We start from the raw sequence: 16176 nt of genomic DNA, 5'->3' as shown, positions 1-16176 counted from the left end.
AGGGAAAACATCAAATATATAGAATATCAACATCTTGTTTCTTCCCCTGAGTTTGCTTTAATCTAATATTAGGTTTTGGATAAAGATCTGAACATTCAGTACTCGCAAAAATAAATATCTGCCAAAACTTTTTCAGAGAACTGTAACTGCTGCTGTAAATTCCCATGTCCCCCCAGAAAAAACTGATGAAATGAGTTTCCATCACATATTACATTTTGTCACAGAAACTGTATATAGCAATGTGTCCCCTGTGGCCTTGCTACTGGAGCTCAAGTCAACAGTTTGTAGAAAGTGCTGCCTGAATAGCCTAAATTATAAGTTTATTATGAATGAGATCAAGGTTTATTTTTGAAATGGTAGCTAAGTATCCATTATTTCATAAGAGTAAGACTTACGAATTTATTGGAAAAGAGTACCAAGCTCATCACTGTGAACCTTTCCCATTCTGAAGTTCATAACTTATTTCATAGGGGTCACAGAGGAAGGAAAATGACATCAGTAATGCTAAGTGTACTTTGATATGACGGTTACAATGACATTATCTGTGAATAAAATAATTTTCACAGACATTTTTCATCAAATTATTTTAGAGATAAAAAGGTTCTACGCAGAACAAACAAATTGTGTCAAACACTGGCACACACACTGCAGTGCAAAATCTATTTTCTGCATCTTTTTACCACTTCGTAACAACTACCCATTAGTGTACCTATATTCTAGAAGAGCCTTGACGTACATTTAAAATCCATACATCCCAACCCCTATGATTACGAGAATATTACAAACATCTAAAGACTGCTTAGTTATGAAGCAATGATCTTCAGGTGGATGTTAAAAGTTTTGGCGTTGTGTAATATTGAACCTATACGGTTCCTGTTTCCAAAGAAGACTGCTACTTGGGGTATTCATAAAAAAGTGAAGACACAATAGTACACTGTTACTTGTAACATATACTAGGCTCTTCCTCCAACCAGGGAGCACACCCATATACTACACCCTCAGGACAACATTAGCAAAACTGATCACAGTAATCCCTCTCTCAATCTCAACAAAGGCCTCTCAACAATACAGGGGAAGAGGGAGTATGAGAGCAAGAGTGTGTGCACAAGAGAAAGAGGGGAGGAGCAAGTGAGTGCCTGCAGCGGCAGGTTCTAGTGCCAGTTGCCATGGTGACCCCAGTTGGGCCTAGTAAAGGTATTTCCTGGATCACAGATGTCTGACAGCCCCTTAATCCAAGCAGAAAAGGGGCCAGGGGGTAGGATCAACTTTCTCCTTAAAAACAAAACAAATGTAGACTTGGGCTATAACATACAGGCTCCAACACAGTGTGGGGTCATGATCATGCTTTTTATTTATTTTTTATTTATTTGTCGTCATCCTTTTAAGACAATCAAGCTGATAATTTAGCTACAACATAAGTATCCCATACAAGCTGGGGTAAATGTATTTGTCACTTTGTTGTGGAGCAAAGTCAATCAAGGCTTATGATTACTAAGATGACAAATGGGAACCAGTTGCGTCGTTAACATCACTAAGCAGACATCCATTTTATGCATAACCTAATTTCATCTTTTTTTCCAAATGGGAGAATTAAATGGATAGCATTCCTAAGAGTGACAGAGAACGTCTGTCAAACAATTTGGCTAAATTACATAAGTGGCAAACTGTGTAGCAACGGCATTCAACACTACTCAAAACATACTATACAGTTTAGTAAAAGCCGAATGCAGTCATCTATTCATCATCCATCAATTCCTGCCATTTACTCATTATGGTAAAGCATGTCCCCTCAGATAACTATAGCAAACTCAAAATTAGAGGTGAACATACAAGCAAAGTAGTTAGATTTACATGAGGAAGCTGTGGCTGTGTTAATCATTCTGCTTCAATGATGGGATTAAAGACCATATTTTCAGAAAGCAATCCAGCTGGAATAGTTCTGCTCACATTCTTTTTACTTCCAACCATTTGGAAATATTGATTGACATCCCAGAAAATCAAGTTAATCACACAAAAACATAAGAGAACCTGAATAGTAAGCACACAGCACAGGGCTCCAAACAAAAAGAGGTATCAGTCTGAGGGCAGAACAGACCAGAACAATACTAGAAGTCAGTCTATAGAATCTGTTCTGGATTCCAGATAGGAAGCAATATGTCGTGTGAATGATCGTTGGGATTTCCTGCTCTTTCCTCCTCCAAAAGGGATGGTTGAGTGCAACACAGAGACACAAGTTAAAGCAGGACGATGGCATGAGCAGACAACATTCCCGGTGGCCAGACCCCCACCCACTGATTGGACCCCTTACTCAAAGTGTTAAGAAAGGGTTGATCATTACGATAGACAAAAATAAAAGACTTGATAGAACAACACACGGTCTTGTAGCAAACCCAAAAACAAACAAGGGAGGAATGAACTTTGCTTAACAGCCCTGTAGAAAATAATGTTAACAATGTTATCTGTGCTCGACTGGTTTTTCTCATGGCTGTAGCTCACAAATCTTGCTGCTGTGATTCCACATAAGGATTTAAACAAAAACAAAAATCTGAGAATAAAATAGGACATCATGTGATCGTTTTCTATATCTCGATTAAATGGAGAAGAGGGGGTCCTAGATAGCACCTGGCCATTTGGTGATTAAATTGTTCCTACACTTCCAGCCAAATATGCATAAGGTGCAGTGGAACAAAATGTTAAAACTTGGTCTATATTAGCTAATAAGAAAGTCAAAATTCAATAGGCATTGGCTTATTCTGAATAATTTGTGATACGGTCACTCCCACTAAGGCCAACTTTGTATGGTTATTGTGATGTATATTCACTACGTCAATAGCCTGGGGACAAAGATAGGTGAACAGAAACAATGCATTCAGTTTCCCACTGCAATATATCCCCAGGTATGTCATCCTATCTGTAAGAAAATACACTTTTCTCAAAAACCCTTTTTAGCTGACGAAGAGCTCCTAGTGGACTCATGGGTGTTTCTCATTCTTTTTCAGCAGCTCAATTATAGTTTTCCTGGCAGTAAGCACTTCCTTCTGTGGCAAAGAAATACCTTTTCATGACAGAGTAGAAGACAAGAGGCACAGAGACATCTAGCTAGGTAGTGGAACTGCCTGGGCTGTAGGCTAGAGATGGGAACCATTTACTCCCTCCCTGTTTCAGTGGTGGGATAAACACAGCCCTGTCTAGTTTATTTTACATCTTACAGACCAAGAGACCCTCTTTCATAATCACTCCAAGTGTAATGCTAGCTTTTACCATATTCCTTTAGCAACAATTTACTTCCGACTCCGGAGTGTAAACATCCAGAACTAACAAGTCCAGGCAGCCATAATGCTATTGGAAATAAGCCAAAACACACAAATTCAGTGGCTCTTCTTTTAATCATTTGAGCTTATTAGGTTCCCTACCTATAACTTAGTTGTGAGGAAGACACTTTAAATTTATAACTCGTATCACAATTTTGAGGACCCGTGATTCGACTCGGGTTAGATCATTAATAACTTAGACTCTCATTCTACTAATGGCGATTCATACTTCTCGTGTATCTGAATTAAGCAGAAAATAAGCAGCACTGGCTGCATGGCAGTGCAGCTCATGTTATTTTGCAGTGTGAAAGAATCACAACACCCAGTGCGCAGACAACTTACATCAGCTAGTGACTTAACAAATGGGGACTCACATGGGTGTAGTGACTGGTGACTCGAACAGAGTGCAGAGGACTTAGGACTCAACCTCGATATTAAGTGACTCAACGACAACACTGCTATTGTATGTAAAAATATAAGGAGAATTTGGAAGATGAAATCGATATAGATTTAATCTGTGTGATAATGATTAAAAGAAATAAACTATACAGCTCCAGAAAAATTTAAGAGAACTTCCTCAAACTCAAGCTCACTAACATTAAGTAGCTCCGGAAATAATTAAGAGAACGCTGCACCTTTATCCTTTCCTTTCCAAAAAGCGTTCAATATGCAGTGGTCTCTTAATTTTAACCCTTCTGTTCCTCACTCAAAACCTTCCTTTTCAACTTTTTGGAAAGGAAAGAAAAAGGTGCAGCGGTCTCTTAATTATTTCCGGAGCTGGATATACAGAAAAATATATTCAGATACTAAATAAATATCCTATTTAAATCCTAATTGCTATGCAGTACAGCAGGTTCAGCTGCATTATTGTTTTGAGTCCAAATGCCATCCAGGTGCATTTGGACTCCCTTCCAGGAACCAACCAGGAGAAACCCTACTTAGATTCAGAGGGAAGCAAGCAATGGGATGCAGGGTGATATACAGTTTGCAAAAGTATTTATTGGTTGTGTGAATATAGTGAGCTAGCAAACCTCTGCATGGGACAGACCACTGAGATCATATCACATTTGTTATGTTAGGGGTTATTCTCATTTCAGGAATGGGATAATATGGCAGCCATTTTAGTCAAGTAGAAACCCACCCCTTATTGGGAAACCCACCCCAAATTGGGAAACATTGCCTTATGTGATGCAACCCACATTGTCTGTTTAAAGAGACCCTCAAATCATAAATGCTCTGCTTGCCATTATATAACACATTTACTGGTTGAAGTTCTATATTGTTCCCAGCCGTGCATGTACAGCAGTGGGCTGACAGCAATGAAGGAAATGTCTGAATGCAATGTTGGTATATTGGCAGGTAATTTGAAAAAATGATGGCATTACCACAACCAGGTGTCTGACTGCCAATCTTTTTAGCTTACAGGTGCTGGTCACATAATTAGAATATCATCAAAAAGTAGATTTATTTCAGTAATTCCATTAAAAAAGTGAAATTTGTATATTATATTAATTCATTACACACAGACTGATATATTTCAAATGTTTATTTCTTTAATTGTGATGATTATAACTGACAGCTAATGAAAATCCCAAATCGCGGAAAATTACCATGAAAAAGTTTCACTTTTTGAATGGAATTACTGAAATAAAATCAACTTTCTGATATTCAAATTTTATGACCAGCACCTGTACATTCCAATCCCTGCACTCCATGTCATGTCATCTTGAAATATGAACATCATTTTATTAATGAGCTTGAGGAGAACAGACGATTTGATCCAGATTGGATTTAATTTCAACTCACAATATAATAGTCCTAAACAGTGAACAAAGAATGTTTTCATTTCAGCCATCAGCTGATTCTTTTTGCAGGAATTATGGACAATTGACAAGATTCTAATCCTGACCTGCCTTTTGACTCAGTGATCTCGAGGCCCTACATATCATTTTAAGATACAGACATAAAAAGCATATTCCTTATTTTAAGGGTCTGAGATGAGGGCCAGTGAAATATAAGGATTATAATTCAAAATTATGATTGAGGTGACGCACTGGAAACAATAAAAGTGTGCATGGCAGGGAAGCCCTTACCTTCATTAGGGATGGCAGGCCGGGCCTGGATTGGTAGAATGTGTGCAAGCAAGGCCAGAAACACAAGCATACTTTGCACTGCCAACATCCTTTGGGGGGTGTTACAGCTGTTGACCACTCTGGGAATGGAAGTCCATCTGGACCTTTGGGGCATCAGCACTGATCCATTCACTGTGCCAAACTGGAGAAAATAAAACATCAAGGTGAGACTGCGCTCATGTCAGTTGACACGTCAAAACAAATACATTTTGATTTAACTTTGCATTAAAACACACCATACCTAACCTTTGACTGGTAGCATGCAGAGCAACACTAGCCTAGACAAAGTGTTCACAACAGTTTGTCCATGTGCACCTTTGATGAATCAAAGAGAAAGTTTAAAGATTTTTAAGGAGCTTAGGGGTTCAAATACAATCCTGGTGTATACAAATAAATTGGCATGATATAATATCATGAACTGTACATAATTAAGTAAAATACCAAGTAAAATACCAAAAGGAGGTGAGATTCAAATGGTTTCACTGTAATACACCAAGCAGATAATTACATGAAAAGTATGAACATTTCATCTTGACAGCCCTAGAAACAAAGGAGAATACACTCACCTAAAGGATTATTAGGAACACCTGTTCAATTTCTCATTAATGCAATTATCTAATCAACAAATCACATGGCAGTTGCTTCAATGCATTGAGGGGTGTGGTCCTGGTCAAGACAATCTCCTGAACTCCAAACTGAATGTCAGAATGGGAAAGCAATTTTGAGCGTGGCATGGTTGTTGGTGCCAGACGGGCCGGTCTGAGTATTTCACAATCTGCTCAGTTACTGGGATTTTCACGCACAACCATTTCTAGGGTTTACAAAGAATGGTGTGAAAAGGGAAAAACATCCACTGTGCGCCAGTCCTGTGGGCGAAAATGCCTTGTTGATGCTAGAGGTCAGAGGAGAATGGGCCGACTGATTCAAGCTGATAGAAGAGCAACTTTGACTGAAATAACCACTTGTTACAACCAAGGTATGCAGCAAAGCATTTGTGAAGCCACAACATGCACAACCTTGAGGCGGATGGGCTACAATAGCAGAAGACCCCACCGGGTACCACTCATCTCCACTACAAATAGGAAAAAGTGGCTACAATTTGCACGAGCTCACCAAAATTGGACAGTTGAAGACTGGAAGAATGTTGCCTGAGTCTCGATTTCTGTTGAGACATTCAGATGGTAGAGTCAGAATTTGGCATAAACAGAATGAGAACATGGATCCATCATGCCTTGTTACCACTGTGCAGGCTGCTGGTGGTGGTGTAATGGTGTGGGGGATGTTTTCTTGGCACACTTTAGGCCCCTTAGTGCCAATTGGGCATTGTTTAAATGCCACAGCCTACCTGAGCATTGTTTCTGACCATGTCCATCCCTTTATGACCACCATGTACCCATCCTCTGATGGCTACTTCCAGCAGGATAATGCATCATGTCACAAAGCTTGAATCATTTCAAATTGGTTTCTTGAACGTGACATTGAGTTCACTGTACTGAAATGGCCCCCACAGTCACCAGATCTCAACCCAATAGAGCATCTTTGGGATGTGGTGGAACGGGAGCTTCGTGCCCTGGATGTGCATCCCACAAATCTCCATCAACTGCAAGATGTTATCCTATCAATATGGGCCAACATTTCTAAAGAATGCTTTCAGCACCTTGTTGAATCAATGCCACGTAGAATTAAGGCAGTTCTGAAGGCGAAAGGGGGGTCAAACACAGTATTAGTACGGTGTTCCTAATTAATCCTTTAGGTGAGTGTATACTAGTCTTAGAAGAATGATTAGGATACAAAAAGGTGAATTCCTAAAGAGATTTTTGAAAGACAAGAGATAAACAGCCAGGCAGAGCTCATGTCAAAGCCAAGGGAAGGGCATTTCAAACAGAGGTGAATCCCCATGGCTGTGGATGTCTGACTGAAACTGAGGGTGTGTCGTAAATGGGCGTGCATGCACATCTGCTTACCCCATCACCCTGTAGCATCTGGCCATGGAGGTTAACTTGTCCCTCACCCACATAATCCCCTTGAGGAATTTGTTAAAGACTCCAAAAACGAGGCTTTTATGTGACACCTCTGCGGAGAGGCCGTCAAAAGATAATTTCCACACTCAGATTTAGCACAGTGGGTTTTGGCACCAAACCCAACACAACCCCCAACTACCATTTGTTTTCAGGCATTTCAAGTTGTCTAAAAGAAATGCTTGTTACGGAGTGCTTGCATAAGAGAACTGAGAACAATAACTTCAGAATAACACAATTTAGTCTTCAGATAATACTAAATTACTTTGTAAATTTTTCAAGAGGGTTTTCCTAAACTAAAGTAACTGCTACTGCATATAACGTATCTCACAATATTTTGTTTCCCCTATAGTGTTTGAATGCATTTTATAAAACATTCCTAATACTCACACATGGTTCATCTCAAGGTGACAGAAGAGGTGGCTCATGTTACCATAACTGTCTCACAACATATTTGGAAGTTCTCAGCAAAATGTCTGACTTCTTCAACCAAAACCTTCAATCAACACCCCCCCCCCCCTTTTTTTTTTTTTTTTTTACAAATTCTTGTGTCGTTGGGGGAAATAATGCAATGGTCTCTTCCTTTTCTCCACTCATCTTTGCTCACATAAGGTCAAAAATTTATATTGCAAGGTATTACCCATTAAAGACACCTTTGGTCTAAATTGTTGTATTGATACGTGCTTTGTTCTGTGAGCTTCCTTCTGCCTGGCAGCTGAAGTAAATAGTTGCAGCCTGACCACGCACTGACTCACTGCTTACGGGTCTGTGATGACCACGCTCCCTTATCCCCCTGAACTCTCTGATCCAACTCAGCGGCCGGAAAAACAGTGTCATTTTTTAAAGTGAAATTGAATTTATTTAGGTGAGAGTACAAAGAACCTTTTACAGTGGAGAACAGAAGGACCTTTAGGCCTATAACACTTATTAAAGCGTTCCCGGATTAAAGGGTAGAGTTCTGTATGGCAAAATACACTGTAGGACCGTAGTTTGGCTAGTTCAGTATGATGTTTCACAGTAGAGCACATTTACTTCACTAAACTCTGTAGCAAATTGCACTCTACTACACTGCACTAAACTATAGCCTACTTTGCTGTACTTGTGTACTCTTGGGCTGTGCTGTGACATCCAAACTTTAATACCCTTGAATTGCTTTGCTTTTTTAGTACAAATCAGGGAACAATTATGTATTTACTTACCGAAGTTAAATACAAAACAGAATTCAAAACTTACATTGCACTATATTCAGTCTTCATGTTAACCACATGCATATAGCTAATTTCAGTGTGCCGCAAAAAGCGTAGTGTTCCATTCTAACTTCAACGCACCTTCGCATTCCTTCAGCCCCAATGATGAACCCAATTAGATTCTTTCCTCTAGCCAGGAGGAGAGAAAATTTGGGTAGAAATCTCTGAACCGAACGGAGTAGAGGGGCCCCTTAATAGTGCAGCTGTAAAATCATGGCAAGACCAGTGTTTGAAACCTGCTTACGGACTAGCCAATGGTGCTACTGAGGGTGGTGCAACTGACCAGCAGGGTTGTTTTTCTCAGACAGCAGACATCTTTTCTTTACATTCTACCCAGGGAGGATGATAGCCTTATGTAGTATCAATTAGGGGTGTCAGGCAGTAGCTAACAAGCATGAGGGTCCAATCACACTGACCATAGCTAGAGATGAGGTTTGCTATACAGGATCCAGTATTGCAGAAAATCCGATACTGGCTAACACGACATCTGGCGAGTGTCATATTACATGCTTTTGATGCCATTTGGACACAGAAGAAAACATATTTGTGTATGAAGTGCAATTGCTACAGCTTGAATTGCAAGAGTTTAAACTGCTTATGAGCCTGCTGGTAAATGTTTCAGAAAGGCTTTCTGTGATCCCTCAGTTTTTGGCAAGTGGCAGCCACAGAAAATAACCACTGAAAGCAGTTCAACGCAATCATCACAGAAGTGTGAGGTTCTCTGATATGCCCATTTGGTGGCTTATCCCTCAACCTGATGCAACCATAAGCAGGTAAAATACGCCAATGCGTTTTTTTACCTAGATAAGGGTAAAAAAAAACAAAGTGTTGACAATAAGGCAATAGCGCTCTCTCACCTTCTGATACATGGTGGAATTTTCTAAATTTTATGAGCTTGTGAAGTGCAAGAAAAAGCACAGAGCATTGTGAACCCATGTGGCCCTCCACAACTACCTTCGTACCACTTCCAATAGGGACCAGCAACTACAAGAATGGAGACAGGTGGAGCAAACAGGGCAAAGTGTGTTGCTATGGATGTGCGTAACAACCTCAAGGCCTACTTCCTCACAACAGCTGGTCAAGCAGCTTTCAAGGATGCTACTATCACGTGTGGCCTACAGAGACTGACCACACAGTATGTTGGGAGAGTTGTTTGGAAAACACATTACGCCAATGTCCCTCTTCCACTGGGAGATAACGGTCATGTTGTTAGCAGCACAATTTAATAAAGACTGTACAATGAGTCATCTATGATGATTTTATCCCTCTGATCTGAGCATATCATAGGTTTAGATAGCAATCAACAGGCATGATAGAATACCAGGATAGAATGTAAATTGTTTCAGAGATTGGAGCAGTATCAATAAACCAGATAATTAGTGGTGATTTTATTTTTAATCTAGGAAGTGAAGGCATACCATGATTCACACCAGATAGGTGTCAATGCATGCCCATACTGTATAGGCTACATTTTTACTAAACTTTTTCTGAAAAGCTAGCTATACTCTGAACGGGTAATTATTTATACAGAAAATACTAATCACACACAGACACACCTAGCCAAGATAATCTTCACACAATTATAAAGCATTCACAATTATAAAGCATTCATAAAGCCCAGCAAAAAATCTCTGAAGCCCTATAAGCTAAGTTATTAAAGGGTTGGTTCTAAATGACTCATCTGACAGTACAATATTTAGGCCAAGTATTGGTTTATGGCTTATTCTCACAGCAAATGGCCTAATGGCTTTTTTGTTGAAATTCCAAGTGAAGTTACACTCACAAAAACAAAAAAAAGCAGTGCTTATTTAAACTCCAACCCGACAATTTATCAAAGTGATGTGCAGACAGCATGACCGATGACAAACCAATGGTTGTTCAATGGCTTCAATGTGCTCCATTTTCAGTCTTGTGACTTTCAATGCTGTGTAATCAATGTAGCATGATGGAGGGCCAAGCCATCAATGGTACTCCCATGGTATAAGGATCAGAATGGGCCTGACACACTGCAGTACTTGTTTAAAGTAGGATACCATCTCTGCCAGCTTGGCAGTGGTTGGTAGTGTGACGATTTAATAGAGAAAAACTTGGTTGACAACTATGCAAAACTAATTTGTGCAATGCCACTATGTTGAAATACTAACTCCAAAAAAAGTGCTTTACTAGACTTACCACCCATCCATTTCTCCCTCCCTCCGTTTCCTTCCACATTCCATCCATCTGCCAAACAACAGTTTAAAATTGTGCTACACTGCGGTTGGCTTCCACAGGGCAATGGCAATTTGCTTTGAGAGATGCACACGAAGGCGTAACCCTGTATCGCCCTCTCCAATACACCAGAAGCCCATTGCAGAGGAAGTGGATACTTCTGCATGTTGGTGGAGACTTATCAATCCATTGGGTGGAAGTCATTAAACAGTGGGACACAGTGATGCCACCACTCACATAACTGGTACGGGGGACAGACAGGCAGACGTTGGAGAGAGAGGGGCCTGGACAAATGGGGAGAGGAGTCCAGGAGGTCACAAACCACCTGTAGATTGAGACTTTGGGCACGGCCCTTCCTCTGGACTGTCTGAAATCTCCCTCCAACACCTACAAGCAGATAGTAGTCTAGCGCATATGCCACAGGATTTGCAGATATTTGCAATTGAATGTAATCTAAATTAACATTTTCTCAATTTCTACCATGCAGAAAATAGCTCATTTTACATAAAGGTTTGCTAAAAATAAGATAAACACCTGAAAAAAGGACTCATCTGCACAAGACTACATATCGTATTTGGAATATACAGCAAGGAGGACAAGTATTTGATACACTGCCGATTTTGAAGGTTTCCTACTTACAAAGCATGTAGAGGTCTGTACTTTATACCATAGGCACACAAGTATTTGATCACCTACCAACCAGTAAGAATTCTGGCTCTCACAGACCTATTAGTTTTTCTTTAAGAAGCCCTCCTGTTCTCCACTTATTACCTGTATTAACTGCACCTGTTTGAACTCATTACCTGTATAAAAGACACCAGTCCACACAATCAAACAGACTGCAACCTTTCCACAATGGCCAAGACCAGAGAGCTGTGCAAGGACAGCAGGGATACAATTATAGACATGCACAAGGCTGGGATGGACTACAGGACAAAAGGGAAGAAGCTTGGTGAGAAGGCAACAACTGTTGGTGCAATTATTAGAAAATGGAAGAAGTTCAAAATGATGGTCAATCTCCCTCGGTCTGGGGCTCCATGCAAGATCTCACCTCGTGAGGCATCAATGATCATGAGGAAGGTGAGGGATCAGTCCAGAACTACACAGCAGGACCTGGTCAATGACCTGAAGAGAGCTGGGACCACCGTCTCAAAGAAAAACATTAGTAAGACACCGGGATTAAAATCCTGCAGCGCACGCAATGTTCCCCTGCTCAAGCCAGCACATGTCCAGGCCCGTCTGAAGTTTGCCAATGACCATCTGGATGATCAAGAGGAGGAATGGGAGATGGTAATGTGGTCTGATGAGACAAAAATAGAGCTTTTTGGTCTAAACTCCACTTGGAGGAAGAAGGATAAGTACAACCCCAAGAACAACATCCCAACAGTGAAGCATGGAGGTGGAAACATTTTTTGGGGATGCTTTTCTGCAGAGGGGACAGGACGACTGCACCATATTGAGAGGAGGATGGATGGAGCTATGTATCGCGAGATCTTGGCCAACAACCTCCTTCCCTCAGTAAGAGCATTGAAGATGGGTCGTGGCTGGGTCTTCCAGCATGACAACGACCCGAAACACACAGCCAGGGCAACTAAGGAGTGACTCCGTAAGAAGCATCTCAAGGTCCTGGAGTGGCCTAGCCAGTCTCCAGACCTGAACCCAATAGAAAATCATTGGAGGGACCTAAAAGTCTGTATTGCCCAGCGACAGCCCCGAAACCTGAAGGATCTGGAGATGGTCTGTATGGAGGAGAGGGCCAAAATGTTTTCAGCTATGCCAACATTACTATTCTAGCTGTGAAAATCTGCAAAAAGCCAGCAAGCTTGAAGCTGGCTCATGGTCTACTCATGTATATTACTGTATTGAAAAATGGATGTGTTGCATCATTGACTGAAATTGTATTCCTGTTCCAGATATTAGTTAGATTTTATTTATTAATAACATGACTGGCCATGCTGGCAATAAGTAAGCTAGCTAGAAGCAAATATTTAGCTACGATAACTAACCCACCATCACCTCTATTTACTTGCTTGCTTAGCTAGTTAGATAATGCTGGTGATAGAATATGCAAAGGCTAAACAGCCTGCTTGCTGGTTTTTATTTAAGACTCATTTCGACAACAAGCCATTTGATTTACGCTGTACTTTCTAGCATCTGCTGATCTGACCAGCTAAAATTGTGCGCGCACAAGTGCACATGTCTGTGAAAAGAAATACACACACATCTTATCCATCAACTGTAAGTGTAATATGGAAAGAAGTATTGTGACAATAGTTGTATGCATTGTTGTTTCATCTTTTGTTCTATTTTTATCTGTAATCGGCATTGAGCATTTAGTTCACAGCAATAAAGACTGCATAACATTTTGAAAGTTAGTTAGGATTACAGCAGGCAAAATACATTTTTAATTTAAACTGACACAATGTTAATGTTATGGCCTCACTATCCAATTGTAGCTTTTGGATCAATTTCTTTGTTGGATCATTTCTTGACAGGTAGTTCAAGTATCCAATTGGCTCATTTACAATTTTGACCTAGAAGCTTTGTCTACCAAAAAAAAACATCACCTCAATAAAAAATATCCATATTGGTAATTCTCTACCTAGTACACAAGGAATGGGACTTCCATTGCAAAACGCACTCTGTTGCACCACCCTTAGAAGCCTGACCAATGATACTTGAGCGGTCTGGTTTTTACCCAGAAAATGTGATAGACACTTTAATGGTTCGCAGGTGGGTGGCAATGGCAACGTAACTGTCCCAGTTACAGACATTTTTTAAATCTGTGCAATCGGAGTACAGGGATTCAAAACTTACGCAAACAATATTTTTTTTAAATGAAATATTTCCCAAAATAAAAATGTCACCTTACAGTAATTGATTGTAGTGTCAGTGTTTCAAAATGAAAGACCAAACAGAACTACAGTTCAATGGACTATTCTTAAGTCAGTAATATGAAAGAATTAGTAAGCAGTCTAAAATGTTTTGCTGATGTGTCCACCAAATGATACAAAGCTCAATAACATTTAATATCCAACCCCACAGGATACCGGTAATACTGGTAATCAGACTTGAATATATCCACGAAGACCACTAAAACATACATATACAACATACAGCAGAGCACTGCAGTACAGCACCAGCTGAAGTACTGAATTAATTTCAAGTATTTTCATATTTCATTACCAACTAGTGCTACAACTATGGACAGTAAATGTAGAATCTAATCAACAGTTCGAATTCAGTATCATGTTAGGTGCACTACGGTTTTCTTAGCTGTCAAATAATTTACCCATAATCTTCAAACAGTTCCCTTTCAATATCTATTGATATATACGACGTGCATTTCACAGTAATTCCATATTTTTTTCATTTAGTTCTATACATATAGGTCAAAATCCACAAGTGGAAGGAATTTATAAGTAGTCTACTCCGTTTCATTAGTAAGTGCTACAGGATTCCAGTACCCTAGACGAAACGTGCATTGAGACCGGACAAAGACAGCAAGCAAAAATATATTTACGAAGGTACATCTATTCTTCATAATAAATCAGTTTAGCCTATTTCATATGGCATTGTGAGAAGCTAAACAAGCTAGCTTGCTGGGCTCCTCTAAGGACGATTTTTCCTCCTTGCAATACATAGAGACCTTGTGAATGGGAGTGGGATCGATGAGTGTATCATGTTACATAAAGGTGTTTGCTGCTTCAAATAAAATCAACATACATACATAGATGTACACATTAACTCTGTAGCAACTTGGTCATTTTCATTCATACCATGCCATGGCAACTTGCGTTTTTTTGCTTTAAGGCTGCTCAAATGAATCTTTACCCCATGGCAAAATGAGTAAAACAGATTAATTTAAAATCTCTGGAAAAGGTTGGAATTATAAGATAAAAAAATATTACAAAGAAGGCGACTAATCCTTCACACTGAGGGAAGGGAATTTTAATCGTAATATAGGCACAAGCTAAGCGGGAAAACCACAAAAGAAATTCCAAAAAACATTACTGAGAACTAATCTTATCTATTCTAAAATTCCTGGCGTTTGATGAGGTGACTGAGCATCCATAGATGGTAATTGCCCCACCTACCCCACATGCTCATCCTAACCAATTTAGCACATGACAAAATTTACATTACAAGTTAAGCCTATATTGTCAATACAATTTACTGGGGGGAAAACATCTACAAATATCTAAAGTATCAGTAAAATAAAATGTGAATATGAAAAGATAGCCGAGTGAAAAATAGTAGCCTATAATTATTTTCAACTAAGATTACGTATTTTTCCAATGTCCTTTCAGCGTCTCTCGTGAAGCACATGATGAATAACTAACATTGCTTTAAGTAATGTTAGATACGTGACTAGTAAAAGTAGGCCTATTTCTAGCGGGACTTGTGTTCATTATGATTTCACCTCCCCCCCAAAAATGACTTACCTTCTTGAGTGGCGACGAAACTTCCAGTGTAGAAAAATGTCGGATTCAGAGTCCGAGATTTGATGTTAAAACTTTTCAAAAGATTTCCAAAGTAGTTTATTGTACGCGATCCTGTTAAGATGCTTCGAAAGCAAACGATAATTTCACAACATGTTTACTTTTTCAGTTTACCCTCAGTTATACTTGCCCAAACGAAAACAATGAGTAATAGTCATCAAAAGAAACCTTGCCGAGGAGAAGAGCGTGCCGCAATTCCACACCGTAGAACTCCAACGTCACTGTAGTAGGTGAAAACGCAGGGGGGAGGGGGGATATAGAATAGACCCACATCAGTTAATATGATGTGATTTATTCGACTTCTACCTTTCTGCAGAAATGACTGAATAAAAATATTTTTAAAGAGGACAGAATTAAGGTTCGTTCGTCGTTTTTCATGAGTCCATTAGTCAAACCGACTCCGATGCCCAAAAGTTCCTTTAGTAGGGTTTAAATGTGCGGAAGAGTCTAAAGTAACGTTATTTGTTTAATTGTGCTGTCACGTCTATATAATGTCTCTCGACTCAAACAACGACCACCCCCGGGCAAATGACTGCATACAGTGCAGATAACGAGATTCCGGACTCGTGGAAGCGTTCCCTACCATCGCTGCGAATCATTCAGATTAAACCTGGCTCTCCCTACCATCCGAAACACCTCTTTCCCTGCAGTTAGCACACACAAAAAAACAGACGTCCGTCTTAGACACGCCTATTCATTGCCCCCGCCCAGCGTAGCGTGCCCCACAGAAAGACATCTAATTGGCCCATGTTTTGGGG

At 39.9% G+C, this 16176-nt stretch overlaps 1 protein-coding gene across 14 annotated transcripts in view; it reads right to left on the bottom strand.

Annotated features, from left to right (window-relative positions):
- Positions 1-16079, bottom strand: part of fgfr1a (fibroblast growth factor receptor 1a) — a 39362-nt gene extending 23283 nt beyond the window's left edge. For 7 of the 14 annotated variants that reach the window (XM_020052711.3, XM_020052719.3, XM_010875972.5 and 4 more), the window contains exons 1-2: positions 15362-16079; positions 5405-5585 (exon numbers count right to left, since the gene is read on the bottom strand). In XM_020052711.3, coding sequence (XP_019908270.2) covers positions 5405-5558 — 154 coding nt within the window. In that variant the 5' untranslated portion in view covers positions 5559-5585; positions 15362-16079. The remainder of the gene's footprint in view (positions 1-5404; positions 5586-15361) is intronic. The other 7 variants (XM_010875979.5, XM_010875980.5, XM_010875981.5 and 4 more) reach the window with 2 other exon arrangements.
- Positions 16080-16176: the final 97 nt, after the last annotated feature.

This window comes from Esox lucius, chromosome 13, assembly GCF_011004845.1.
Source record: "Esox lucius isolate fEsoLuc1 chromosome 13, fEsoLuc1.pri, whole genome shotgun sequence".
Taxonomy (NCBI): domain Eukaryota; kingdom Metazoa; phylum Chordata; class Actinopteri; order Esociformes; family Esocidae; genus Esox; species Esox lucius.
This window is presented reverse-complemented; position numbering and strand designations above follow the sequence as displayed.